Below are 25,221 nucleotides of genomic sequence, written 5' to 3'. Positions count from 1 at the left end.
GGCCATTCGCATTGAACTTAAATAGCACAACTTATTTAAGATTCATTTTCACTCATCTTGTTCTAAAATCACAAATTCCATTTGACAGTGTGATAGGACAAGAATATATTTTTAAACTTTGAGAACCACACTCCAGAACTGTGCCAAAAGTAACAATTTCTTGTGTCAAAAATAGCGTCCTCATAAGCTCATCTTAGGAGCTGACCTGGCTGGTCGCATTTGGAGTATTAAAGCTGCACGCGTTGAGAAAGTGCTTTGTTAGCCTTTCGTTGTGGGGTCTCTCCATTAGGACAGGGATGGTGGAAAGCAGACGTCTCCACATGACCTGGTGTTTTCTCTTCCGGTCCCTCGAGGGGCGTCATCGGCGGGGGGTGACATCATTTAGGTGTGAGTCATCTACTGGTGCTTCTGTGTCATGTGGCCAGGTGAGGCCGCGTCTGTTGTGGTTGTGATGTCTGGGTTTCCGTGAAGGCCAGGTTGCTGTGATCGCTGAAGACACTCTGGGGAGGGTGTGTGTGACGCCGTCGTGGTCGCAGCTCATGCCTGCCGTGTCGTCCTGTATGGGATCCATCGGTCAGTCCTGGTGCTGCACGGGGCCGCCTTGCCTGTCACACGCCTGTGCAGGTGGCCGGGAGCCTTTTGCGTGTCATCGCCCGGGCCTCGCGCAGCTCCCCTTGCTGCTCTGCCTCTCCGGCTGTGCGGCTGTGACTCAGGCGGGGCCCGCCGGGTGCGACGGAGGTGGTGGACTCGCGGGCTGTGGCCCGGGGCTGCCTGGCGAGGAAGGACGTTCCTGAGACTGCAGCCCACGTGGAGGCAGCTGAGTCGGGAGACGGCCTGACGCTTCCAGTTTCAGAGCTTGTGATTCTTGCCGCTGTTGACGTGTTAGTTCTGTAAACCAGTGGTTTCTTCTTTTGTTTAAGCCAGTTTGAGTAGAGTTTCACTTGCTTACAGTCCGAAGGTTCCTGACTAACAGGATCTTTGTTACGTGAAGTGTGACACGATCTATTTTGTGAAGTGAAGTTTGATTTTCTATTTTATTGTATGGAAGATGCTGCTGGTTTCTAGGGACCATCTGTGGTTTGGAAGCCAAGGTGAAGCAGCTCCCTGAAGTTGGGGTCGGGGGAGCATTTCAGATGGAGGAGGTGGGCATCCCTTTTTAGCCTGCAGGGCTGTCAGGAATGCCAGTGCTCCACAGAGTGTCCGGGACACCTGATGGACCTCATTAGAGGTGTGGCAGCTGGATTGAGGAGAATGTGGCATAGGGAGGTAGGACCCCCGTGTGGGGGGGTGGGCACGTGGCTGGCTTCCCAGCAGGGACACTCCTCCCTCCTGAAGGCGAGGCCGTGGAACAGTCTGGCGTGCTGGTCACGTCCTTCCTGGGATGGCAGGCCCGGGCTTCCTTCCCGCTCCTGCTCTGCTGCCCCGTCTCTCCCTCCGGGGCCTCCTCCACGCCGTGAGGACACAGCCATGTGGTGAGCCGTTGCCCTGGGGGCCGGCAGGCTGGCCGTGGACACCTGGAACCTCCCCGTGGGAGACTGAGCCACATGCCCCCCAGGCTGCCCTGAGCTCCTGACACACAGACTGCCTGTGGTTAGGCCTCTGAGTGTTAGGGTGGCACGTGGACAGGATGACCTGGAGGTTCCAGGTGGTGCTGTGCTCTGGTCTCCCTCCGTCTCCTGACCCTGCTTTCCTTCCTGGCTCTTCTTGCACCTGCTCAAGTTTACTGATCAACGGTGAGGGGAGAGGAAGTCTTCTGAGCAAGAATGAGCCCTTTCAGAGTGAGCATGGAGACATTTGTGTCTTTTCTTGGAGATTTCTGTAAGGCAGCCACCTTCCGCGGTTACGTACTATGTTTAGAATTTGGGAAGGAAGGAAGAACTTTGGTTGCTATGGAGTGAGAGGTACTTTTTTGGGAGCAGTCTTATTTTGAGTAATAGGGAATTCTGTGACTCTGCCAGCTTAAGGGGGTTTAACTTGCACCATTTCGTGTGAAAATGGTCCAGGTCGATAGGAGCCACTGCTTCACTTCATACCTTTTTTCCTGTCTGTTTTTGGGGGTGGGCTCTCCCCTTTGAGAACCATTTCTGTTGGGGAAGATGTGGGATGTGGATGTATCGCCAGCTCTTGCCAGATGACGCTGGTGACGACACGAGGGTGTATCCTAGGAGCCCGTCGTGTTAGCCGCGGAGACGGGGCTGCTCTGCCCTGAGTGTCCTCGTCACTCTCGGGCCCAGGCTGGTGGAGCAGCTCCAGGTCGGGCCTTGCCATTCTTGCTGCAAGGAGAAGCCCAGGCTGGCCGAGACGCCGAGGCTCCTCAAGCCCCTGCCTGGGGCTTGCCCGCATCGCCCTGCTCAGAGCCGTGTGTGCGCGCCCGTCCTGTTAGCCGGGACCCCTGGGAAGGTGTGGCAGCGGGTGGGGACGCACATCCCTCTTCAGGGGTGACCTGGAGTTAGACAGAGGACGTTGGAAAATGGTATGATGAATGTGATCTTCTTGTCTGGTGCCTTTGAAACCTCTTTATTGTACAACATCATTGGTGGTGCTTTCCTGAAAACCACAGTGGCTGTTTCTGCTAGAACACAGTCATCCTCTTTCTGGCTGGAGGTTGCACATAAAGAGCTCCAGCCTGAGCACATGGGTCACCCTGGTGGCGTCGCCCTGCCCGTTGGGTGCTGGTGACGGTTGACACGTGACGGCCTCATCTTCCGGGTACAGGTGCGCGCTCCTTACTGCAGCTGTTAGTTCAGGAACGGAACCTGATGTTAAGTGTGATATGAAATGTCAGTAAGGAGCACGTCCACGCAGGGTGATGGAGAGGGCCAGCGCAAGTGGAGGCTGGCGGCGGAGTTTGGGCCAGGGGTTTGACGCTCTGCTTTAGCCCTGTTGGTGCTGTGTCACTGACAGTGCTTTCTGGCGGTCAGTGGTTGGCGTGTTGGGTGCTCTGAGGACCTGGTCTCTCTGGGCTCTGCTGGACAGACAGGGAGGGACGCCGGGTGGGTGGAGCCGCCGCCGCCGCCTCTGGTGTGCATGGAGCTGTGCTCTCAGGAGTACGTGGTCCCCGGGGGAGCCGGGGTGCCACTGGGGGCCGGGGGCCGGTGCCCGCGGGTGGAGCCGCGGGAGCTGGGGTGTCCTCTGTCCCTCAGCACCCCCACCGTGGAGGAAGCTTTCTTTGTTTTGTTTTGTAGTTGTTTATATTTTAGAAAAGAAGCGTTCTCTGTGGTAGAACGTAGCTATCCGTGGGCCCGTCTCTTCAGGAGACCTTGAGGTTTGGTGTGCACGTTGAGTGTCTGCGATCTCCCTCATGTTTGAGCTTGTGGGGCGTGGGCACTTGCCACCTTCCGTTGTCAGCGTCCTCAGGCCCTTGTCTCTTCCTCAGTCCCACTTCAAGGAGGGCGAGCCTGAGGCCTAGAGGGCTTCAGGACATCGGGTGGGGCCATAGCAGCGGGGTGGGGTGGGGGACGAGGGGCTGCCTCCTTCCCAGCTCAGCCCGCGCCGGCTGCCGTGTGGGCGACCACAGACACGCCTCAGGAGGCATCTTGTGCCCCACTTTAAATGCGCGGGGTCTCTTCTGTCCTGCTTTCCGCACGGCCTGGTGTTTGTTGTATTTCATGAGGTAGTACCATTTCTATTGAAAGTAAAACATTACAAATGAATTATAGCTAATAAATTTAATATTATGAGTATTTTGGGTAGAAAACTGGTAGGATAAGTTTGAGAATGTTGCATTTTTCTACTGCAGCTTTGATTCACTTAAGTGTGAAAGTGAGGTGAGTTTTTGGTAATAGACGTTCCCAGCCGGGTAGATTCCGAGCTTTGCGGGGTGTGTTTAGCCTCCGCTGTGTGCTTATACAGGGTGGTCTCGGGTGCGAGGCGGTGAGCCTGCCTGGGGAGAGGGTTCCTGACGCCTCCCCTCTCTCTCCAGGGAGGCGCTTCTCACCCTCGGCTGCCGGGAATCGCCCGCGAGCGTCAGCCCTCTGACTGGGGTCCCTTCGTTGGAGATGCTAGTGTAGCCGACCTGGGTTGTGACTTGAGTGTCTTGGTTTTCTCGAGTCCTGGGAGGCCCCAGCGAGCGCGCCTCCTGAGGACCCCTGAAGAAAGGCGTGGGCGCGTGGGCCCGCGGGGGTGGGGGCGGGGGGGCGGTCCGCAGGCGGGGCAGCGTGTCTCCTGAGCGTGTGCCCCCGGGCGACTGTGTGCCCTGGTACTGAGACTTTCCTCCTATTTCCACAGGACAGACTCCCTGTACCCTAAGATTTTTTGCTTTTTGTTGAGTAGATTCCTGTTTCAGCAAGCCGTGGGTTATCTTTCTCTAGAGAAGCACCTTAGTCTAAACATTTTATCACTGACTCAGAATGTGCGTTTTTCTCTCTCAGCGGCCGGCGTTTGTCTCATCTCATTGTGTAGCTTCCTGTTAGAAATGTGGTGTGTGTGTGAGTTCGCGTCCGTGCTGATGTCACTTTGGAGCCCATTGGTGGGCCATTCCAGCCAACCAGACGCTTCCTGGCATCCAAGTAAGAAAGATACGTAGTTCAGGAATAACAGGAAACCTGAGCTCTCAGCATCCTGTTTTTCTGGGTTTTGTGACTCTCTGCTTCCCTCGCCACTATGAAGGTTAGTAGATGTTTTTATATATATTTCTTTTTTGCATAATACCACGATTTGAACTTTCCAAGCTCTAGAATTAGAACTTGAAAGCTGAGATCACCTGCTCTCACCTTTTATGAGAGAAGGAACTTCTGTGTCCTGCCCAGAAGGAAGCTGAGGCTTACTGAGGGGCAGCCGATCCATTACACAACGTGGACGGATGTGGCAGCCTAGATCATGCTCTCATTCCACTTGGAATTCCTTTTTAAATAATAGACATCGGAACAGATGTGTTAAAGTCGGATTTATAAGGTGATTCTTAACACTGTTCTAAGGCGATGCTTGTTGCTAAGCCAGGATCTGGCCTCACGACTTGTTTTAGTTTTTGGTCCATCCGATGAGAAGCGTGCGTGACATCTGCAGGGGCTTGGGTGCCTGCTCCTTCACTCCTCTCCCAGCTCTGTGTTTGCAGCTCCTCTCTTGACTCAGATTCGATGGCCTCCTTCCTGGAGGTGGTTTTTCAACTTCTGGAGTTTCTTTCTTTTGTTCACGTGTAAATAAACATACCTCATGATGATTTTTCCTCATCTCAGAAATTAAGACACAAGACTGTGAACTGAAGACTCTTGAGGAAGGCAGCAGTGATCATTCAGATCTGGAGTGGCTCTTCCCCGCCACTCTGTACGTGTCTGTCCTCACAGTGACATTCGGTGCCACCAGGAGGGTGGCTGGGTGGATTGGTGCGTTTACCTGTTCAGCAGACACTTGCTTTTTTACTGCGAGGGGACGTTTTGCTAGATGTTGGGTGAGGTCTGCTTGTGCAGGTTTCACAGTCTAGGGCGGCATGTGCACATGGACCGGACAGTTGTGGCGACGAATGTGCCGGGAGCCTGGCTGGGTGCTGCTGTGTGTGGAGCGGGGAGCGAGGCTGGCGGCAGCCGGATGAGTAAGAGTTACAGTGTGCGGGGGGCGGGGGAGGCAGGAAGAGGACAAGCCGGGGTTCCTGGCAGGATGTGAGGTGGGGGAGAGGTGGCGGGTGACCTGGAGGGACGTCATTCCTGGGATGACTGGCCACCGAGGTTCATTTTTGCCGCAGTGAGAGAACCTTTGAAGTCTGTTCGCACAGTTTTCATTTTGGCATCTAAACATATCTTTCTGTTAATTGCATCTCTGAAAAAAGTGTTTTCATAATTTTCCTGGCACAGAGTTGTGGATGATTAGATTATTAAATTTGGGGGCTTGGGGGGGCGGGGGGAGGAGTTATTCAGTGATCGGAAGCTGTAGGTAGTCTTCAGGCAGTGTTAGGGAGTGAGCTGTGTTTGTTGAGCGCGTGTGTCTGCGCACACGTTGGGGGCTAGCCGTGCTGTGTGCAGGCAGCTGGTGTGGTGTCCCTCAGCTCCTCGGCGTGGGGGTGGGCGCGGAGGGGACTGACCTGGTCAGGCCTGGTCCTCAGGTGGCCGAGATGGCAGGCCTTGCAGACGAGACCGGCCTGGTCCGGCCTCATGCTCTGCCCAGGGGTGGGGGTGCCTCTCCTGCCTTCCCCTCCTTCGACTCTCGTATCCACTCTGATGTCTGCGTTTCCCTCTTGCTGCGGCTGGCTTTGGGCCTGGCTGTGACCGGGAGAGGAAGTCCGTAGTAGGCCTGCCCTGCGGCCTTGGCCTCAGTCTAAGGAGAGGAGCCTTGGCTGCGTGCCAGCAGCGCCCCAGGTTATGAAGGGGGTGCGGTGACTGGGACGTTGGACACAGGCCCAGGATCGGAGCGGCCCCAGTAAGGGAGTCTGGCCTGGCCTCCCGCCCCGACCGGAAGCCGAGCTCCCAGGTGTGCCGCCTCCGTAGGGTCTCAGCTGCGCAGCCTCCTCGGTCTCCTCTTCCCGTGCAGAGCGGCCGCTGTCCAGCCCGCAGCACTGGATTCTGCTAATTCTGCTTGTTCACTTTTCCCTTTCAGACGTTCGATGCAAACGATTTGTATCAGGGGCAGAATTTCAACAAGGTCCTCAGCTCCTTAGTGACTCTAAATAGAGTCACAGCAGGTAAGTCTCTTTTTACTGAACCTGAGGGGAGGGGAGGACAAAGGGGCAGAAACCTTTGCTTTCGCTTAGCAAGGCAGGGTGAGCACGTCTGAATTTAAAAAAGGATGGCATTAGAGTTTTGGTTGTGACTTTTGCTGCGAACGGAATCTTCCTCGTTAGGTCCTGGTGGAGGTCAGTGCCTTCCTTCCTGCGGGCAGAGAGGCTTCCACCTGCAGGCACAGCAGAGGAGGGGTGCCTCGTCCACGGGGCTGCTCGCGGCTGTCCTGGGGCTTGAAGCCCCTTGCTCTGGATTTTTGCTGAGTTTATGCTGATTGAAGCTCAGATCTGGTGAGCAGATCGGTGCCTGCGTTTGAGGTGAGGCCAGTGACTTGGTCTCCACAGTAAACACCTGCCTGGGCCAGGTTTCCTGAGGGTGACGGGGGCACACGGGCTGTGTGGGCTGCAGGCGCGAGCCCCGGCCGCACCTCGATGGAGAGGTGGGCTCCCGACAGAGGACGGTGGGTCTGTGCACCCTCCTTGGAGGGGCCGCGCCTGCCCCGCGAGCCTGAGCAGCTCGGTCCTGGAGGCTGCACGAGGCACAGAGGAGGGCTTAGAGGCACTTTTGGTTTAAAATCATTTTTATTTTTCTATTTACCGTCATGGGCTGTAGTTTCAGATTTATTGGGGGAGGAGGGGTTATGTCTCTTTTGATCAGAAAACTGAGGCTTCTTTTGTCAGGGTCTCCTCATTCTCATCCCGGCCCTTTAGGTAGGGGCGCTCCCCTCAGCGTGTGGGGAGGGAACGGAGTCAGCACCCTCAGGGCTGCAGGGACCGTCTCCAAGGCCCCTCACGCCATCGGTAGCTGGGAGGGTGTCTGGGCGCTGCCCTCGCTCGGGGACGTGCGCCCAGAGTGGGCTGTGCCGCTCACCGTCCCGGGCAGGGCTTCCCTTCTCGTAGCTTGACTTTGGGCTTGAAGCTGAGAGGGTCTTGGGCTGTTGAGGGGACAGCACCTGGGGACACAATAAAGTCGGACCCAGGTGAGCCAGTTCAGGAAGGTGTGAGGGTCCAGTCCCGGAGGGGGAGGGCGGTGATGGCGGAATCGGGGGTGGAGGCGGGGCACACAGACGCGTGTAAGTTCTCGCAGTCGTCACACCCTGGATGAGGTTTTGCAGACAGGAGGTGTGTGGCCTTTTGTAAAGGTGGTGCTGCCTCCCTGATTCCTCCATGGTAGAACGATGGACTTGATGTGCACAGACGGGTAATGAGGGAGCAAGTCAGCTGCGAGCCGGCAAGGGTGACGCTGTGATTGAAGCCTTTACAGTCGGTGACTGGGGTTCACACGAGGAAAAGCACATGCCAGCGGCAGGTGCGGCCCGGCCCGTCTCCCCGCCCCCAGCCCACCTGGGCCGCCATTCCCCAGGCGCTGCCCCAGGGGCTGAGCTCGCCCTCTGGTCGCTGGGGCAAGAGCAGCTTTGGTAGCCACGGTCTGCGCGTGTGAGGCTGCGGGTGGGGTGGTGGGGTGGGGTGGCAGGTTTGCTCTCGCCCTGGATGTGCAGGTTCAGGTGGGTCGGAAGGTGGGAGAGGGGAGAGGCAAGGGTGGCTGTGCTCCTTTTGCTGGGCTGAGCGAGACCCCCAGGGATGGAGGCGGAAGCCCTGCTGTTCACATGTAGAGCGTGGACACAGGCCGGGGGCCCTGTCTCCCGGGCACGTGTTACCGTTCTCGCCCCCATCTGATGCAGAAGTGTTTCTCATGTGGTTTTTTTTTTTTTTTTTTAATTATTTTTATTGACTGCATTAGGTGTTTGTTGCTGTGCATGGGCTTTCTCTAGTTGCGGAGAGTGGGGGCTACTCTTCATTGTGGTGCATGGTTTTCTCAGGGTGGTGGCTTCTCTTGTTGTGGACCGTGGGCTTCAGTAGTTGTGTCATGTGGGCTCAGTAGTTGTGGCTCATGGGCTTAGTTGCTCCACAACATATGGGATTTTCCCGGACCAGGGCTCAAACCCGTGTACCCTGCCTTGGGAGGTGGATTCTTAACCACTGCACCACCAGGGACATCCTTCTGTTCTTGACACTGTTGGATATACACTGGATGCAAAACGTGTAGCCCTGTTCTTTACAAAGACCTGTCTGGAAGTTCTGAAATAAACTTGGTACTTCTCTCTTCCGCTTCTAAACAAGAGGACTGAGCCTTGTCAAGTGGAGAGGGCTTTTGGCTTTTGTGTTTGTTGGCTGCTGCTCTGCATTTGTGTTTGGAAGTCAGTGGGATGGAGATGACCGTGCCTTTTCAGATGTCGTCAGTAAGGGCTGCACTCACGTGTAAGACGGGTGCACCTGCGGCTCCCAGGCTTGCTGTTGGCCGTCCTCCCTCTGCTTCTGGCACTTGAGGGAAACCGTTTGTATTCCCTGGGCGTGTGGAGGAATACTTGCCTTTTACTGGACAGAAGAGGGCTTGGCAGTGGGGAAGGAAGGGGTCCTGAACATTCCTGGGTACAGGGTGGCCACTGGGGCAGCTTCTTCACGTGTGTCTCTGGACGCCGAGTCGCGCTCGTGATGGCCAGGCCTCTGCCACGCGGTGGGAGCAGACCCTGGCCGTTACTGCCGGCACCGAGCAGGGCCTGAGGATTGGAAGGGTTCCGGACTCAGATGTCGAGGTGGTTTTAGGGCAGGGGTCGCAGATGCCAGGGGCCGTGGAGCCTGTTGGGCAGCATGGAGGAGGGCGGGAGGGAGGCAGGGGCGGCGGGGGCCCCGCCCTCACGGGCTGCTAAGCTCTGGGGCAGTCGGGGCGTAGACCCAGGGGAGCCCCAGCCCGGGCACTGCAAGAGCAGTGGGGAGTCCTGACTTCCCTGGGAAGCCCCCAGACTTTCAGGTGTCGGTAACTGATTCAAAATCTTGTAAGACGCTGTGTAAGGTATGCAGAAAGAGAGGGCCTGGGACCCCATTTCAGGATGTTTTCATAGAAAGCCCCCCACAGAGCTTTAGGAAGTTGCCAGGCGTGTGTATCTTGGAACAGTGATTTCCTAGAAAACGTTTTCATGGCCTCTTTTTTAAACATCACGTCACTTCCGTGAAGGGGCTGCTGACATTGGCGTGCAGGTGGCCCGAGTGGGGCAAGTCATCCTGAAGTGACTCTGAGCCTTTGGCACTGTGGACCCTGGTCCTTTCACAGCCTGCGAGGTGAGGGAGGCGCGGCTGCCTTCATGCGGAGGAACCATCCTCAGGAGGGTTCTCTGGCTGGACAGTGCCGAGGGTTCTGTTTGTTTCAAGAGTGAGAGTAAGAGTTCCAAGTAAGAGAGGGCGCACTGCGTGAGGCCTGGTCCTGGAGGAGCGGGCCCGCAGGGGAGGATGCGGGGGGACGCGGGGGGGCCCGTCCTGGGTGGTGCTCTGCTGAGGAATCCAGCGTGAGAGGCTTATTTTTTTCCAGGTGAAGGGAAAGTATTAAAAACAGTTACAAAACACTTTATAAGCTTGGAACCTAGCTAGGGGAGAACTGATGAATAGTTATGTGCAGTTCATTCCTGGGAAGATGCCTGGGGGTGCGTGTGGGCCGGTCCCATGGCAGGGACTCTGCTCCTGGTCTCTGGCACGGGTGGCCCTGTCCCTTGGGGCCCGGTGTGGGGTGTCGGTGCAGTGTCGTGGACTCAGCGCGCTCTCTCCCCCGTGACGACCTTACAGACATCGGCCTGGGAAGTGACTCTGTGTGTGCCCGGCCCTCCTCTCACCGGATCAAGTCTTTTGACTCTCTGGGACCCCAGCCTTCACACGGTCGGACTTCGAAATTGTTCCAGGGCCAGTATCGGAGTTTGGTAAGTGTGAGACGGTCCCTGACGTGGGAGCGTGTCGGGGAGCGGGGCGTGTGCGGTGTGCCTGGAGGGACACGTGGGCCCCGGGGGGTGGCTCAGCCAGAGGGTGGTTCGCCTGTGCTGCCTTCGCTCCTGTTCTCGGGTCTGGTGCTGGCCCGTCACAGATCAGCTGCACGTCGTGCTTCATGATGGCATCTAAGACATTTGTGTCTTTTAGGGCTATGCTCTAAGATATAAATCTGTTATCTGGGGGGATGTGGGCTGTAAAACGTGTTCCTGGTCACTCGCGTAGCGTTTTCTTCCCTGCTCTGCACGGACGTAGAGAGGTTTGGGAATAAGACGTCCCCATGGAGCGCTTGGGTGGTGAAGGGATGGCTCAGAGCTGAAGACCCTGGCGGTGGCTCTCCTCTTTCCAGAAGCGTGGCGGCGCCCTGCAGAGTCAGCAGGGAAGGTGCCCTCGTAGCGCTGGGGTGCGCTGGGAGCCGCCTGGGACGGACAGTCCTCCTGGGAAGCGAGGAAACCCTGCTGTAGATCGTTAGGAGACGGGCTGTGAGCACAGACGTTGGAAATGAGGAGTCGGGGAAGGTGAAGGTCAGGGCCGAGCGGAGCGCGTGGGGAGGGGGCGCCACGTCTGCCGACCAGGGCGAGGTGTCCTCCGGACGACGGCCGAGCTCTCTGGAGCCGACGGAGGCCTGGGCCTTAGGTCGGTCAGCCGGTGGCTTTGCTTCATGCGACATTTTAGTAAATTGTCTACTGTTAGAAACTCAGTGGTCTTGTCCTGTGAGTCTGGAGAGACCGCCGCTTCCTGCTTTCCCACACGGGAATGCTGTCCAGGGAGCTCGTGTGATCCTGGAGACACAGAAGCGGACCTGGTTGGAGCTGTGTGTTGCAGAGAGAAGGAAATTCAAGTTAGGTCACCAAGCGGTGTTAAAAACAGAAAGCTGCAGGAGGGGGTCCAGTTTTCACGCCTTCTTAAACTTTCTGAGCTCAGGTGCACTGCCTGCCGGGGTCTGTGACAGTCCTCCTCGCCGGGAAGCCCTGTTGCCCTGTGTCTGCCTGGGAGCAGCGCAGCGCGTCCGGAGCGGTTTCCTCGGCGCGGTGCTTCCCCTGCACTGACGCGTGGGACCCTCACGGCCCCCGCTTGGGGCCGGGGGGACTCACGGGGTCCTGTGGGGAGCATCGTGGCCCAGCAGGAGGGAGGCTGTGCAGACCACGCGTAAAGTATTCTCAATTTGCTTTATGAAATACGCAAGGAAAATGCAAGAAAAATCAGCAACGTTTGGGCAAAGAAATATTTGCTGTCTGACCCATTCACCTGTGGCAATTTTTGTCTTTTTTTGTTTGTTTTGTTTTTGAGTAAATGAGGACTGGATTGCAAATGAATAATTCTAGTAAAATAAAGTTAAACGTCCTGTTAGGATGACTGTTGCTGAGATCACAGTGAGTGCGGCATGGGTGTTTCATTTAGTGAGAGCAGTTTTAAGTTACAGCACAGAGGAGAAGCCCGCAGCCACCTCGCCTGTCGGGTGCACACGGTAAGCCGCTCGTGAGGTGAACTCGGTGAGACTCCTGTTGACCTGCTGGGTAAGAGTAACGGTTTCTCCGCCCTGCGTCTCAGGGGAGCTCTTAAGAGAGGAGAGGAGGAAAGCTGAAACGACAAGCCAGGGGCTGGAGACGCCCTCGCCAGCTTCCCGGGACGGCGGCGGTGCCCAGGGCGCCCCGTGAGGAGGGCCGGGCTGTGTCTGCGCGTGCGTGGGCCTCACCCGCCCGCCGCGCCCCCGGAGCCCCTCCCTCAGGGCAGGACGCGCGCCACGGCTGGGAGCCTGCGGCCTCCGAGGCGAAGGGTCCAGCCTGGCCCCTGCGCAGACAGCGCCCTGTCCTGTCCTTTGTGGAGCGTCCCTTTCTGAGTAGGGACGCCGTCCCTGGTGTTGGCCTGGCCTGTGACCGTAGGGAGGGTGTAGGGCACCTCCTGGCAGCATCCTGACGGGAGCCCCGCATCCCAGTGTGCGCCCGGCGGTGGTGGACGCCGGCAGCAGGGCCCCGGGGCAGGTGGCCTCCTGGTGGGCCTGCTGTGCGCGTTTGTGTCGTATTCCATTGTTGGAATCCGTCACCCAGAGTCGCTTTGCAAAGCCAGGGCAAGTCACAGAAAGGGGAGTGCCGTGGAGGTCAGAGTACACGGCAGACGAGTGATGACAGCGGTCTGCAGAAAGAGAGCACCTGACACAGCACACAAGCGGGTCGCGTCTCCGACCAGAGAGAGGACAGCGTGTGCTGCGTCCCAGCTGTGATGTGAGTCCCTCACACCAGGTGCCCCCGCCATCCCGCGTTTGAGGGGACAGCGGTCAGCCGGAGCGTTTCAGCCAAGTGTTGACCGGAGATTGCTTCGTTGGATATACTGAGTGTTAGATGTTACGTATGTGTTAAATGTTTAGTTCATTAGATAAGTATTTAATGTGTTACTCTGAGTTAAGTAAACACTTAGGATTTACACTAGTTAAGGTATAAACACACATTTGAATAGATAAGCCCCCATGAAGCTCGCCTTCTTCACGTTCTGCTGAGCCCTGTGTCTGTGCTTTATCTGCTCCGTCTCGCCTAGTTTGAAGAGGCAGGTGATGCTCCAAGATTTGCTATTAGGAAAAAAGTCAGTAGAGGCACCACTTTCCGTTTTCCTGTTGGTTCTTTAGATATTTGCCTGCGTCTCTAAATAAAATATATAAAGCTTGTTTTAATGATAGTGTTACTGCCATGGACGTGCCACAGCAGAAGAGGGGATCAGGGCCCGTCCGCTGCCCCTGGGACTTCCCTGCGTGAGCAGTTCTGGGCCCCTCTTCGCCGTGGCTGAGTCCTTCGGAGGCTTCACCGGGTGGGTGTGGGTACAGCTTCGTACAGCCAGACGCTCCATGCGCGAGGACTGTTCTCTCCTGACACTTTCTTTTGCCCTTTGCAGGTTACGGTCTAGTCTTCTGCCTGTTTTGAAGGGCTCTCCTCTTGGGCATTAGGACGTGTCCGGGTTTTCAGTTTCTTCTTCCTGGGGACGCTTGTGGAGTCTTCTGGCCTCTGGAGGGTCTCTTGGTGGCAGCCAGCTGCCGCCTCTGAGCGTCCTTCATCATCACCTGCGGACCCCTTTGACCTGAGTCGACTTCCTCTGTGTCTTTCTCTGTCTTCATTCTTTTCGTAGTTAATTCCCTGTTTTGGAGGAGAGCATCTTATACTAACTTCTTGAGCAAGGCTGCAGGGGAGGTAGAGTTTTTCAGATCTGGCATATCCACAGATGTCTTTTTTTATCCTAATGCTACAGTTTTTTTGTCTTTAGTTTTCTGAAGTTTAGTTATGATGTGGCTTGGTCCAGATTTCTTTAGGCGTATCCTGCTTGGGGTTCTCTCAGCTTCTTGACTGTGTGTGTGTGTGTGTCTTCTGTCACTTGTGGGATGTTTTCAGCCATATTTCTAAGACCCCTTCTCAGCACTGCCCTTTCTTCTCCGAGGCAACCACGGTTCCAGTTTCAGATCTGTGTCATTTCCCATAAGCCCCTTGGGCGCTCAGCATTTTCTTTTCGCTCTGTCAGCTTGGGTACATTTTGTAAGTTCTGTTTCATTTCTGAGATTTTCCACTTTATTCATCTGTTTTGAGAGAGCTTCATCTCAGCCTTGGTTTCCGTGTCTTTTCTCAGTCAGGCTCCAGTTTTCCTTGTTCTTGGAACGAGGGGTGTCTTCAGTTCTATCCTGGACACTTTGGAGCGTGTGTTGGAAGATGCTGGATCCTGCTTCATCTTGCGTCTTAGGTCGCAGCCCTGGCTGACAGGTGGGGTTTTGTGCAGCGGTCCTGGCTGAGGGAGGCAGGCCGCGGCTCTGCCACCAGGGGAGTGGGCGCTGGACTCCTAGCCTGATTGTGGCTGGCGTCACTGGTGCTGGCGGAGCTCTGGGGCTTGGTGGGCCACGGGATGTCCTCCTGGCTCCCCTTGGACACCCAGGTGCCGGCTGAGTGGCCCACGTGTTGTCGCTGGGTGAGTGGCCCTTTCCTGCCCCTTTGGCTGGGAGAGCGGACTTGTCTCGGGAATTTTGTTGCTGACTTCCATTGGCAGTTCCAGGTTGCGAGCCTCTCCAGCACGCGGTCTGGGGTAGATGGAAACAGAAAGGAGTTGTAGCCAGGCTGCCTGCCTCTGCCCACGTTTCAGAGGTCGGCAGTTATGCTTAATCTCTGAGAGAGATGCAGGTTAAAATGAGGTACTACTTCTTCCCATCTGTTTGGCAGTATCCAGCATTGGTGAGACTTTGAAGCAGTGAGATGCCTTAGGCACCGCTGGCAGGAATGTCGCTTGGTGCAGGTCTGTGGGACCTTCTTGGAGGGCAACTGAGAAGTGGATATTAAGATTAGAACGTGTCACCCATGTTCTCTGACCTGAATTTAATGTGTTGGCTTATGTACAGTTGTGTCCAAAGAGAGATGTGCAGACAGTTCTAACGCAGCCTTGTTTTGCAATAGGAAAATACTAGACGCAGCCTCAAGTCTAGTGACGGGGAAGTCGGTTAAGTAACTAATGGCACTGCCGTACAGGATAATATTAAGCAGCTAGTTAAGACTGGAATAATTCGGTACTGCTGGGAAAATGATCACAAACTGTAGAGAGGTGTGTACTGTGTAAATGTGTGCGAACGTGTGTCTGTGTTTACGTAGGCCTCACCCTGGCGGAATGAGACCTTTGCAGCCGCTGGGAGGGTTCCTCCGGGCCCGGACCTGGGGCGGCGGGCAGGGCGCGCTGCGGGGCGGGGGACGCCCTTGTCTCTAGTCGCTCCTCCGCTGCGTGAACGGGCGGTTACGCTGCGTGTGTCAGAGTGAGACCTAGTCTGACTGTGAGCACGTGGACGGCACGTTCTTCACGGGGCGCCCTCCCTTCTCCCCTCGTTAGGACATGAGCGATCACAGCAACAGTCAGCTGGTCGTGAGAGCCAAGTTCAGCTTCCAGCAGACGAACGAAGACGAGCTGTCCTTCACGAAAGGCGACGTCATCCACGTGACGCGGGTGGAGGAAGGCGGCTGGTGGGAGGGCACGCACAACGGCAGGACCGGCTGGTTCCCCAGCAACTACGTGCGTGAGGTCAAGCCCAGCGGTGAGTGGCCGGCGGGAGGGCGGGGGCGTGCTCGGGACACCCCCGCTGGACTTGCGTGCCTGCCCGGGGCTGAGGGTTCACAGTCTCCCGCGTCCTTTCTGTCGAGAGGGGGGGATGTTCGGCCCCACGCTGGAGGCCGGGGACGACTCCACGGTCACAGACTGGCTTTTCCTTCACTTGTGACATCAGCACTTTGAAGTAGAGACTTACTCTCTAGTATTTCCCATTTGTAAGGAGAAACATCTCAAATCTGTTAGTTTTTATTTGGGGGGTTGTACTTTTACATAAGGTGACGTTTATTATCCTCGTTTTAGGGCCAGAGTCAGGCCTTGGGGTTTGCCGTGTCACGCAGGCCGTGTTTGATTTCTTATTGTGGGTGCTTTTGCCAGTCACGTACAGCGAAGTGATTTCTGTCGTTTCCTTTGTACTAATAATAGTATTTTAAAATGCATCACTTTCCTTGTTTTCCGCAACTGTTTAACATTATTTTATTGAATTTAAAAAATTATTCAGAGGCTTGTCTTATTTTGGAAGGGAACAGTGGTGCTGGCACTTCTTTCATTTCTGCTTGGTTGTGATTCACGTCGTGGAATTGCAGGTTCTCTCTCAGGCCTGGAGTCTGTGATTCATGTCACTCCGGTATGGGTGTGAAAAGTGCTGTCACGCCTGGCACAGGGCCTCTGCATGTGAGTGCGTATACTGTCCTGCATGGCATCCCTTGGGGGTAACGACAGGCTTCCCGAACACGTGTGCCCAGCAGTCACTCACTGCATGAAGCAGTGTTAATGTATCTACAGGAGGCCGTGACAGAGACCGTGGTGGTGTGACTGCAGCCACGTGGTCCTTGCCTTCGCGGATTCCTGTGCATGTGTGCGTATATGTGTATACGTATGTGTACACGTGTATACGTATGTGCACACATGTATACATGTGTATACGTGTGTATATATGTGTGTATATGTGTATTCACGTGGAGCTGGGGGTGTAGCTCCTCTGATGAGATGTGAAACCAGAATGAGATTTCAGAACCAGTGTCTTGAAGGGAAGAGTGGTTTGCGAGAAGAGCCTTGTGTGACTTAGCTTGCGTGTCGTCCCTTGATTGGAAAACCTTTGCAGTGCGATGCAGTTTCTCTGGTTCTGCTGGGGAGAGTGGCCGTGGTCTGGCAGGGGATTCCTCACAGGGCGTTTCGGCTGTAGGAGGCGGGTGGTGGCACCTCCCTCGTAGGGTCCGCAGGGCTCACTTGCTGAGGCTTGTTCAGCCCGTGCTGTGCGCGTGGCCCAGCAGGAGCTTGGTGAGTGGTCACCGCTGCTGTTCGGTTTTTAAGGTGGCAAGAAGAAAAGATGTCTAAAGGTGGACGTACCAGTTTTGATATAACACGTGTTTTCTTAGCAATGACCTCAAACAGTAAGCATTTTAATAAGGCTGCCTGCTGCCCTGATTTGTAAAGGTTTCTGGTGTTGGATTTTGGGGGGGATAACACGTACTTTTTCAGTAAAATTTACAATAATGTTAAATTTACCATTTAACGATTTAAAAAATTTTGACGTGTACAGTGTAGTGGCATTCAGCACATTCATGTTGCTGTGCAGCCATCACCACCGTCCGTCTCAGAACTTTTTCATCCTCCAAACTGTCAACGCACTAAATAATTCCTGTCTCCCTGGAGCCCCTGGCAGGCCCCGTTGGACTTTCTGTCTCACTGAATTTGGCGTCTGAGACCCTTGTGTAGGGGCATCATACGTGGCTTGTCCTTTTGTGACTGGCCTGTTGCACTCGGCGTGTCTCCCGTGTTGTAGTGTGTGTGTCGGAATTTCCTTCCTTTTTAAGGCTGAATGATACTCCGTCGTGTGGTTGCTCCACTGAGAAACCCCACACCTCTGTGTTTCTCCTTCACTCTCACGTTGCCACCACACCTGGGACACTTCTTAAACCAGATGTGGGGTTTTCCACACATCAGACAATTTGGTCACACCAGCTGGGTGTCCTGCGGTTCAATTCAGTTCTGATACCATCTGCCTGGGGTTAGTGTCACAGAGGCTGAGGGCTCAGTCCCACAAGACTGACCCCGTGTCACACGCCACAGGCCCCAGATTGTCACCTGTGCTTCTGGCCAACAGGCTGTAAATCGGGATTCCTGTGAGCCCCTCCTGGAGTTTGATAATTTGCTGAAAGGGCTCCCAGAGCTCGGGAAGCCCTCCGCAGGTTCACTGATTTATTCCGTACGAAAGGAGGTGGTTCGGGACCCAGATGAACAGCCGGATGAAGAGGCACAGGGGCGAGGTCCAGGGGGTCCCGAGCGCAGGAGTGTCTGTCCCCATGGAGCTGGGGTGCCACCTTCCTGCCACGTGGGTGTGTGCACAGCTTGGAAGCTCTCCGAACCCCACGCATGGGGATCTTACGGAGGTTTCATGCAGAGGCCTGAGCGATGGTTCACTCAGTCTCACGCCCCTTTCCTTCCTGAGAATGGGGTGGGGCTGAAAGTTGCAAGCTTCTCCCCATGGCTTGGTCTTTCTGGTGACCAGGAGCCACCCAGAAACCCACCTAGGTCACCTCGTGAGAACAAAAGACGCTCCTGTCACCCAGGAAGTTCCATGGGGTTTCGGGACTGTGTGTCAGGAACAGGGTCTGAGACCTGGTTTTTTTTTTTTTTTTTTTTTTTTGGGGGTACACCAGGTTCAATCAACTGTTTTTATACACATATCCCCATATTCCCTCCCTTCCTTGACGCCCCCCCCTCAATTCCCCTCCACCCTCCCTGCCCCAGTCCTCTAAGGCATCTTCCATCCTCGAGTTGGACTCCCTTTGTTATACAACAACTTCCCACTGACTATTTTACAGTTGGTAGTATATATATGTCTGTACTACTCTCCCGCTTCTTCTCAGTTTCCCCTTCACCCCCCACCCCCTCCCATACCTCGAGTTCTCCAGTCCATTCTCTGTATCTGCTTCCCTGTTCTTGTCACTGAGTTCATCAGTACCATTTTCAGATTCCGTATATGTGAGTTAGCATACAATATTTGTCTTTCTCTTTCTGACTTACTTCACTCTGTATGACAGATTGTAGTTCTATCCACCTCATTACATATAGCTCCATCTCATCCCTTTTTATAGCTGAGTAATATTCCATTGTATATATATGCCACATCTTCTGTATCCATTCATTTGTTGATGGGCATTTCGGTTGCTTCCATGTCCTGGCTATTGTAAAGAGTGCTGCAATAAACATTATGGTACAAGTTTCTTTTGGGATTATGGTTTTCTTTGGGTATATGCCCAGGAGTGGGATTACTGGATCATATGGTAGTTCTATTTGTAGTTTTTTAAGGAACCTCCAAATTGTTTTCCATAGTGGCTGTACCAACTTACAGTCCCACCAACAGTGCAGGAGAGTTCCCTTTTCTCCACACCCTCTCCAACATTTGTTGTTTCCAGACTTTGTGATGATGGCCATTCTGATTGGTGTGAGGTGATACCTCATTGTGGCTTTGACTTGCATTTCTCTGATGATTAGTGATGTGGAGCATCTTTTCATGTGTTTGTTGGCCATCTGTATGTCTTCTTTGGAGAAATGTCTATTTAGGTCTTCTGCCCATTTGTGGATTGGGTTATTTGCTTTTTTGGTATGAAGCTGCATGAGCTGCTTGTATATTTTGGAGGTTAATCCTTTGTCCGTTGTTTCATAGGCAATTATTTTTTCCCATTCTGAGGGTTGCCTTTTAGTCTTGTTTATGGTTTCTTTTGCTGTGCAAAAGCTTTTAAGTTTCATGAGGTCCCATTCGTTTATTCTTGATTTTATTTCCATGATTCTAGGAGGTGGGTCAAAAAGGATGTTGCTTTGATGTATGTCAAAGAGTGTTCTGCCTATGTTTTCCTCTAGGAGTTTTATAGTGTCTGGCCTTACATGTAGGTCTTTAATCCATTTTGAGTTTATTTTTGTGTATGGTGTTAGGAAGTGTTCTAATTTCATTCTTTTACATGTTGCTGTCCAATTTTCCCAGCACCACTTATTGAAGAGGCTGTCTTTTTTCCATTGTATACTCGTGCCTCCTTTGTCAAAGATAAGGTGCCCATATGTGTTTGGGCTTACTTCTGAGTTCTCTATTCTGTTCCATTGATCTTCCTTTCTATTTTTGTGCCAGTACCATACTGTCTTGATCACTATGGCCCTGTAGTATAGTTTGAAGTCAGGAAGCCTGATTCCACCAACTCCATTTTTCCTTCTCAAGATTGCTTTGGCTATTCGGGGTCTTTTGCTGAGACCTGGTTTTAGAAGAGAAGATGCTCCCAGTGGTCCCGTCAGGACGTTCCAAGGGCTTTGGGAGCCTTGTGCCGGGAGCCAGGGGCTGAGACCAGTATATGCGTATACGTATTTTATTTCACAACCAAATTTTGATTCTTCCATTCTTCTGTTGCTAGACTTTTGGGTTGTTTCTAACTTTTGGCTCTTGTGAGTAACATTGCTGTGAACATGTGTGCAGGTCTGCGTCCTTTCAGTTCCCGTGGGCGGGTCCCTAGGAGAGGCGCTGTGGCCCACACGCCCGCTCTGTGCTCGGGGTCGAGGGCGGCTGTGCTGCTTCCAGCTCACAGTCCTGTCAGCAGCACACGAGGGCTCCGGTTTCTCCACGGCTCTGCCGACGCTTGTGTTCTGTTCTGTTCTGTTTTGTTTTTTATAACAGCTGTCCTAATGGGTATAAAGTGGTCTCGTTGTTTCTTTTTCTGTAGCTGATCCAGTTCTGTAGTCGATCATAAAGAGGAAGCTTTTCGTTCTCATCGTGCATTATAACACAGTTGACAGTAGTAGACAGGTTTCTGTGTTCTGGTTCCTGTACAGAGTGCTTCTTATCTGTGACTTCTGTCCTCACCACAGCCCCACCGGTGTCAGGCCGAGTGGGCTGGAAGTGTGGCCCTGGCTTTGCACACACGGCTGCTGGAAACGGGGCTGAGTGTGTGGCTCGGCGGCACTCGCCAGGAGGCGGCAGTCAGCCCCGGGACAGCGGGGCAGCCCTGGCGCCGGCTGTGAGCCTGGGGGCTGGGGCGGGCCGACTCAGTCGTTCCTCTTCTGGGGACCGAGAGCAGCACTGAGCCCTTCCCAGGAGGGTGCTGGGGTCGCAGAGGGACGGTGAGGGTGAGGCGGTCTTTCTCTGTACCGACGGGGTGCCGGCAGTCACAGAGCTGGTGAAGGGCACACCCCAGGCGGCCGCTGAGCTGGTGGTGGGGCAGGCCGCCAGGGCTGGCACCTGCTGCGTGTGTGGACGTCCGTGGCATCTGGGCCTCTTGGATTCTGCTGTGAGCAGCTCGTCCAGACGGGATTCTGGTCTGGCTGTGCGTCACCACAGTGAGAGGGCAGATGAGTGCACACGGATTTTTCCTTTTCAGGTGTTTCTCCTCGTGGAGCTTCCAGAGTTGACCTTTGAAAATGACACTGGAAACACAGTCCCAGAGGGTGGTTTCCAGGCGGATGAGAGTGTGGTCAGTGTCGTCTGCGGTGACGGGCCGGTCGCAGCTCTTGGCCTTTGAGCGTTCGCAGCCTGGCCCGCGTGTTCTGCTCTCAGCCCCTCTTTTGCGGCGGGGAGCTGAGAGCCGGGGCTGGGCGGGGCCGATGCAGCTCTGAGAAGAACCAGCCATTGCATGTTTGAGCGCGTCCCTGCGCCAGGTGTGACCGCGTTACTTTGTTCTGCCTAAAGTTCCTATTTCTGTGTCTTAAACTTGTGTTTCTTGTGTGTGTGTGACCCCTTTAGTCGTGTGTGCGTGACTGCATTGCTGTCAGAGAGCTCTTTGCAGGGGTCACGTGGAATCCCCAATTTTCACCAAACCGAGACCCAAGTAACTTTGAAGATTTTCCTTTTTTTCCTGTTTGTGTTTTTTAAAATATAGAGAATGACACATTTGCTCAAACTGGTGACCTGTTATGCTAAGTATTCTTTATTTGACAGTTGAACCAAAGGAATAAACTCTTTTGGGAGTAAGTTTCCACCCCTGATGTCCTCAGGTTACTTGTGTATATTCTAAGGAAAGCTGTCCCCATCTGATTTTAAACGTGGGCATTTGAGAAGGAAAGACGTGAAACCACGTTTTTACCGCATCCCTTTGTAGCAGTTGAGAGTGAGCCTCTAGGATCGCAGTAACATTTCTGTGCTGTGCTGTTTTAGTAATTTATGTGGCTTTCTGCTTTTGGAATAGGTTTCCTTTTTTAAAGAGCGTGTTTAGCATAAACATGATGTACAGTGAATGAACACTTCATTTTCTGTAAACAGAACGCACCAGGTCCCAGCACACAGACTCCACTAACTGGCCATCCTGTTGGGGTCATTTCCTTACCAAAGACAGATACCGACTTCCTTTTAAATGCAGGTTTTTCTTCTTTGTTAAATTTTGATTTGATTTACAAATATCTTTATTGAATAAGCAAAGCTGAGGTCCCCTCCTTGGGGACACGTGTCCCCTGGGCTCCATGTCTCCGGCCTCTGTCCCGCTTCTCGGCCGTGGCCGTGCGTGGCCGTGGCCGCCCACCCCCTCGTGGCGCGGGTCGGCCCGACCCGCGTGTGTGCCTTGGGCCTGGGTGTGGTTTCCTGTTGGCAATACTCCCCCTTTTAGATCTCTTCCAGGAGTCGGCCTGAGGATATTTCAGATTCTGCTGCACATGCACTGGGAGTTCTTCCTGCAAGTGCACTACCTTCTGGAAGATAGATCGTGTCTTCACGTTTATTTTCTGTGCACATTGGTTTGACACGTGAAACTCGTTTTATTCACACGGATGTGTACGTGTATTTTGTAGGCACACACACGATAGTGTCTTCCGTTCGAGGGAGGTGGGAGGAAAGCAGCCAGGGGCCGGCTCTGGAGTGAGGGGCGCGGGTGCCGCCGTGCCTCAGGGAACGCGGAGCCCGGGCCTCCCGAGGGTTAGGCCCAGGGCCCCGGGGGGCTCGGGAGGCTGGCGGGTCCAGGTTTGCATGCGCACCGCGGGCACCAGGCTTCCTGTGAGTGGTTATTTCTGGTGCGCTGAGGGGACGGCGCCCGCTCCCGTGCGCCGTGAAGGCGCTGCTGTACGACGGGCCCCTGGGGCGGCTGCGTGAAGACCGGGCTCGCGGCAGTCGATGCGGAACCTCAGGGACGCGCCTGCTGACCCGCGGGCGTTCGATGAGCAGTCACACTGCCCCTGCCCCAGGTTGTCATTTTCCAGTGTTTTCTGTTTAGCTGTGACATGTAAACGTGACGTGACATGCAGGCTGGAAGGTGGCGCTGCTTCGTCCTCAGGCGCCCCGCCCGCATCACAGTGAGTGGAGTCTATTTTCAGCTGTTGGCTGGGCCAACAGGTGCTTTGTTTTTCTTAGGATGCTAGGACGGCGGAGTATTTTCTCACGTTTCCTGTGCATGTCCCTCTGTTATGTTGCATTGACGCTTCCAGGCTTTCTCCGGTGGAGGCGCTGGAGGCCGCCTGAGGCCCGCGGGGGTCCTGCGCTGGTGGCCCGGGCGCTGGCCGGGCTGCCCTCCCGGGTCCGGGCGGGGGCACGCGGGGGCACGGGGCCCGCGCCTTCTGCGGCTCCTCCGGGTACCAGCTCCTGGGGCTTGTGCACACAGGACTTTGGGCACGTGTTGGTGACGCCTCCCCGCCCGGCAGTTTCCGTGTAGCCACACGGCATGCAGCGCACTCGTTTTTTCTGAGGAGAAGAGACTAAAACTTGGGTTTGTCTGGGGCGCTTCTGCCTCCTTTGTTCTTACAGAATGTTAGCAGCCTGAAGCTTGCTTCTGAAAAAACTTCTTCCTTGCCGTTCTTAGAGTAAATGGATTGAATGTTATGAACTATGATGTTGTGAGGTATGTCTTAAGTTTCAGTAAAATGAGGCAGTTCGCAAATTATTTGCTTTTAAAACATGTGAAGCAGATTCAGGTCATTCTCGTGAACTAACCTTGTGCCCGTGTTGCGGTGAGTTAGGCTGCAGCCGTGTTCCCTTCACTGCTGTTGCCTGTGCTTCCCCCAAATGGCAGAGTTTAAAGATGAAAAGGCTTTTTTTCTTACGATGGAAACGTCATAGCTTTTCCTTCCACAGTGAAGTGCTTACTGCCGACACAAGATTGGGAAGGAAAGTGTGTTAGCTAGATGAGGCTGATTTTTCTCCTTGTAGTTCTTGTGGTTTAGAAGTCATTTATTTCCCGTGGAGTTCTGTTTTTCCATCCCCTGGGCAGAGAGAAGTCTTTCCACTAGGAGTAACACCTTCTGTTTGGTTCTTTATTTTCAGCTGTTTGGAAAACCCTTTCAGTGAGGCCCTGAAGGAAGGTTAGGTAAATAGCTCCATGGGAGGAAGGGGACCCACCTCTAAAGACAGTGTGCTGCTTTGGGCATTTGGGGGGTTTCTGTTGCTGAAAAGATAACGGCAATATTGAGCAACTGGAATCAGGGCCCCGGAACTCGGGAGCATTTGGGGTTGGAGGGAAATGCTGCCCAAAGGAGAGAATCTGGACAGGTGTGCCCAGCCTCCTCCCACCCAGCACGCCGCAGGGGCACCGACAGCCGTGTGTGCAGCAGGGCCCTGCGGCGGCGGCGCAGGAGGAGGAGTGGTGCAAACTGAGTTCCCCAGGCAGTGCTCATCAGAATCTCTCCTTTCCTCCCCACCAGCCCCGGGCTGGTGTCCAACCTCAGTAGCCTTGGAGAGCCAGTGATAGACACATACCCACCCCACAGGACCAGTGACAGACAGACACACCCTGCGGGACCAGTGACAGACACACCCCGTGGGACCAGTGACAGGGAACAGACACACACACGCGCACACACACGCACCACACCCACCCACCCCCTGAGAGGTGTGGAATTGGTTAGCAGTTGCTCCTCGGTACCTGTTCTGAATAAACGTCTCTCGAGTGGAGGTGGATGAGAGCCACGTGCTGTAGCCCCTGGCGCTGAGGTTTTCCTTGCTGCCCTGCCGGGGTGGCTTCCCTCCTCTTTGCCTGTCGCCCTCGTGTAGAGGGACGTGTGCGCTCTCAGTGACCGGGTTCCCCTCCAAGTACAGTCCAGACTGTGGGTCTCAGTGTCTCGACACTGTTGCGTGTTTGCCAGCATTTTCTGTGATTCTATTTGGGTGGTATTTCACCCCTGCTACATGCCTGAGCTGCATGTGTCGCTTGTAGATTAGTTCTTTTTTGTTTGTTGACAACAACGGTGCATCATCTGTCTGATTTTCAGCCTCCGCTGGGAGGATGGGCTGGGGGAGGCCTGGTTGTGAAGGCCTCTGACCTCAGGGAGGTGACTGTGAGGAGGAGATGGGGCTGGGGGCCTTCTGGCCGCGTGGGCGTCTGTTCCGCTGCCCTTTGGGCTGGGGGCTCAGTTGGGACCAGAAGCCAGGGCCGTGGTCATCTCTAGGGTGGAGCGGTAAACCTGCCCTACGTCTTTATTTCAGAAAAGCCCGTGTCACCCAAATCCGGAGCGTTGAAGAGCCCTCCCAAAGGATTCGATACGGCTGCCATTAACAAAGGCTATTACAACGTGGTGAGTAATCGCACAGCGGTTTTCCAGAGTCACGTGTGTGCTGAGTGCCTCTAAGAGTGGGCGGTGCAGCGTGAGGGGAGGCTGCCCGGGGAAGGAGGACGCGTGTGAGGCCGCACAGACGCCACGCCCTCAGCGTTCTGCTCTGCTGCCGTCGGATCTCTGTGCGTTGCTGCGGGACTCTCCTCCGTTTGTGCCAGCGTGTGGAGTTGCGCCCCGTCCTTATTGCAGAGCCGGGT

The 25,221-nt window shown here is 54.6% G+C and overlaps 1 protein-coding gene across 12 annotated transcripts in view; it reads left to right on the top strand.

Moving 5' to 3' along the window:
• The window catches only part of ARHGEF7 (Rho guanine nucleotide exchange factor 7), a 120,117-nt gene that overhangs the window by 44,967 nt on the left and 49,929 nt on the right, over positions 1-25,221 (top strand). For 4 of the 12 annotated variants that reach the window (XM_057706976.1, XM_057706966.1, XM_057706973.1 and 1 more), the window contains exons 3-6: positions 6,526-6,610; positions 10,262-10,392; positions 15,299-15,500; positions 24,897-24,985. The exons of 1 other annotated variant lie outside the window; for it this stretch is intronic. In XM_057706976.1, coding sequence (XP_057562959.1) covers positions 6,526-6,610; positions 10,262-10,392; positions 15,299-15,500; positions 24,897-24,985 — 507 coding nt within the window. Of the gene's footprint in view, positions 1-6,525; positions 6,611-7,835; positions 7,956-10,261; positions 10,393-12,611; positions 12,679-14,874; positions 15,020-15,298; positions 15,501-24,896; positions 24,986-25,221 lie in introns of those variants that run through there. 7 more of the 12 variants (XM_057706967.1, XM_057706971.1, XM_057706977.1 and 4 more) reach the window with 5 other exon arrangements.

The sequence above is a fragment of the Hippopotamus amphibius genome, chromosome 14, assembly GCF_030028045.1.
Source record: "Hippopotamus amphibius kiboko isolate mHipAmp2 chromosome 14, mHipAmp2.hap2, whole genome shotgun sequence".
Taxonomy (NCBI): domain Eukaryota; kingdom Metazoa; phylum Chordata; class Mammalia; order Artiodactyla; family Hippopotamidae; genus Hippopotamus; species Hippopotamus amphibius.
Note: the sequence above shows the minus strand (reverse complement) of the source record. Positions and strands in the feature narration are given on the sequence as shown.